The 1,700-nt window shown below is 63.3% G+C and overlaps 1 protein-coding gene across 1 annotated transcript in view; it reads left to right on the top strand.

Annotated features, from left to right (window-relative positions):
- LOC122098492 (transmembrane protein 132B-like) overlaps positions 1 to 1,262 on the top strand; it is a 102,259-nt gene extending 100,997 nt beyond the window's left edge. The window contains exon 6 of the mRNA XM_042668940.1: positions 867 to 1,262. Coding sequence (XP_042524874.1) covers positions 867 to 1,262 — 396 coding nt within the window. The remainder of the gene's footprint in view (positions 1 to 866) is intronic.
- The last annotated feature ends 438 nt before the right edge of the window (positions 1,263 to 1,700 follow it).

Below are 1,700 nucleotides of genomic sequence, written 5' to 3'. Positions count from 1 at the left end.
CTCCCTCCCCCTCTCCCTCCCCCTCTCCCTCCCCCTCCCCCTCCCCCTCCCCCTCTCCCTCTCCCTCCCCCTCTCTCCCTTCCTTGTCCTGGGGCTTGAACTCAGGGCCTGGGCACTGCCCTGAGGCTCTTTTGCAGTTAGCACCACCATTTTCAAGCGCAACCGGCCTTTTCATCTCTTCTGGCTCCGTCCGCCGCTGTGCTGGCCGCCAACCCCAGGTCTTACTGACTGATAAATCCAGAGAGACTTTATTTCTGCCACAAATTCGCGCAAACTCACACTGACTGAGAATCTATCAGCTGAACTCTGTCATGCACTTGTAGGAGTTGCTTTATATTTAAAGTTTTCTGTTGATATTGTCATTATCATTATGCATGTGCTTGCTCCAAACCACTTGCTGTGGATCGACCCTGCGCTTCCTCCTGCTCTCCCAGATCTCCCAGCAGTCTCTATTGTGGCCCACACCAACTAGAAACACACCAGGAGGATGCTGGAAGATGTAGTTCAGCCCAGCCAGAAAGGCTGGAGAGACGGCACATGGAAGGGAGCGCAGGGGGACAGGACAGTGAGCCTGACTGCGCAGGCGCTCGGCCCTCTCCTGGCGCCGTGGCCTGTCCCCGCGCGCTCGGCCCCGCTCTGGGCTTGGTGCTCGGTGCCCCGCGCGCTCGGCCCTGCTCTGGGCTTGGTGCTCAGTGGGGCTCATGCCCACTCCTTTATGTTGCCGTGGCATGGTGGCTTCAGGGTGGCACCTGGCAGAGACGAGGCTGTAGGCAGAAGCAAGCACCAGGCTTCAGCCTTTCACGAACCGGCCTCGGGGCACGCGTGGAGACTTACTGCCTGCCCTGGTCTCCCCGTCTCCCGCCAAGGTCCAGGCAGACGGCAGTGGAATCGTGCCCCGTGTGTGCCTGACACTGCGGCTCTGCCTCCTGCTGGGCGGCGGGGCTGTCGTCAGCCTATCTCTTCCTGAGGTTGGTAGCGGGGAGGCTGGTGCAGCTGGGGTGAACCTGCCGTGGTCCTCCCCACCCCCGGCATGGAAGCCCGTGGCCTCCTTCCCCTCGGTGCACGCGGGCACTCACCCCCAGCAGCTCCGAATCCAGAAAGAGGTCAAACCCTCGCTTCCCTCGGCGGCTTCTGGGGACAGGGCTGAGACCCCTGGTGGTTTGTCAGCAGGGCCCTCGAGGCCCACCAGGGGTCAGGGCTCCACTCCCCATGGGCAGCGCTCTGGCCACGCCTCCCGGCCGGCCGGCGAGACTCGCAGATGATGCCCGCCCCTCTGCCGCTCGGCTGCTCGGTTGGTGAGATGTCGGAGCCTACTCCCAGTGCCGCTGGCTTCCCTCGGCCCTTCCGTGCCCCGTCTGGCTGCCCTGCCTCCGGCTCCTCCGAGTCTCCCTGGGCGTGTGAGTGGATGTTCTGGGCGGCCCGACTCCACTCATTCCAGGTCTGCTGAAAGCTCACCTGTCTCTGCCCATAAGGCCTCATCTGGGTGCGGCCAGCGCGGGTCTCGGAGTTCTGGCTTCGCTCACTGGGGGGAGTCGGCAGCCTCTGTCTGTCAGACCAAGCTGACAGATGACTGCTTTAAGACTGAATGGAGTTTTCAAAGCCACTGGCGTGTTGGGCGCTGAGCTGTGGTGGGTGCTGAGCTGTGGTGGGCGCTGGCATGGTGGATGCTGGCGTGGTGGGCGCTGGCGTGGTGGGCGCTG

Source organism: Dipodomys spectabilis, unplaced genomic scaffold, assembly GCF_019054845.1.
Source record: "Dipodomys spectabilis isolate Male_0828 unplaced genomic scaffold, ASM1905484v1 ptg000480l, whole genome shotgun sequence".
Lineage (NCBI taxonomy): Eukaryota > Metazoa > Chordata > Mammalia > Rodentia > Heteromyidae > Dipodomys > Dipodomys spectabilis.
This window is presented reverse-complemented; position numbering and strand designations above follow the sequence as displayed.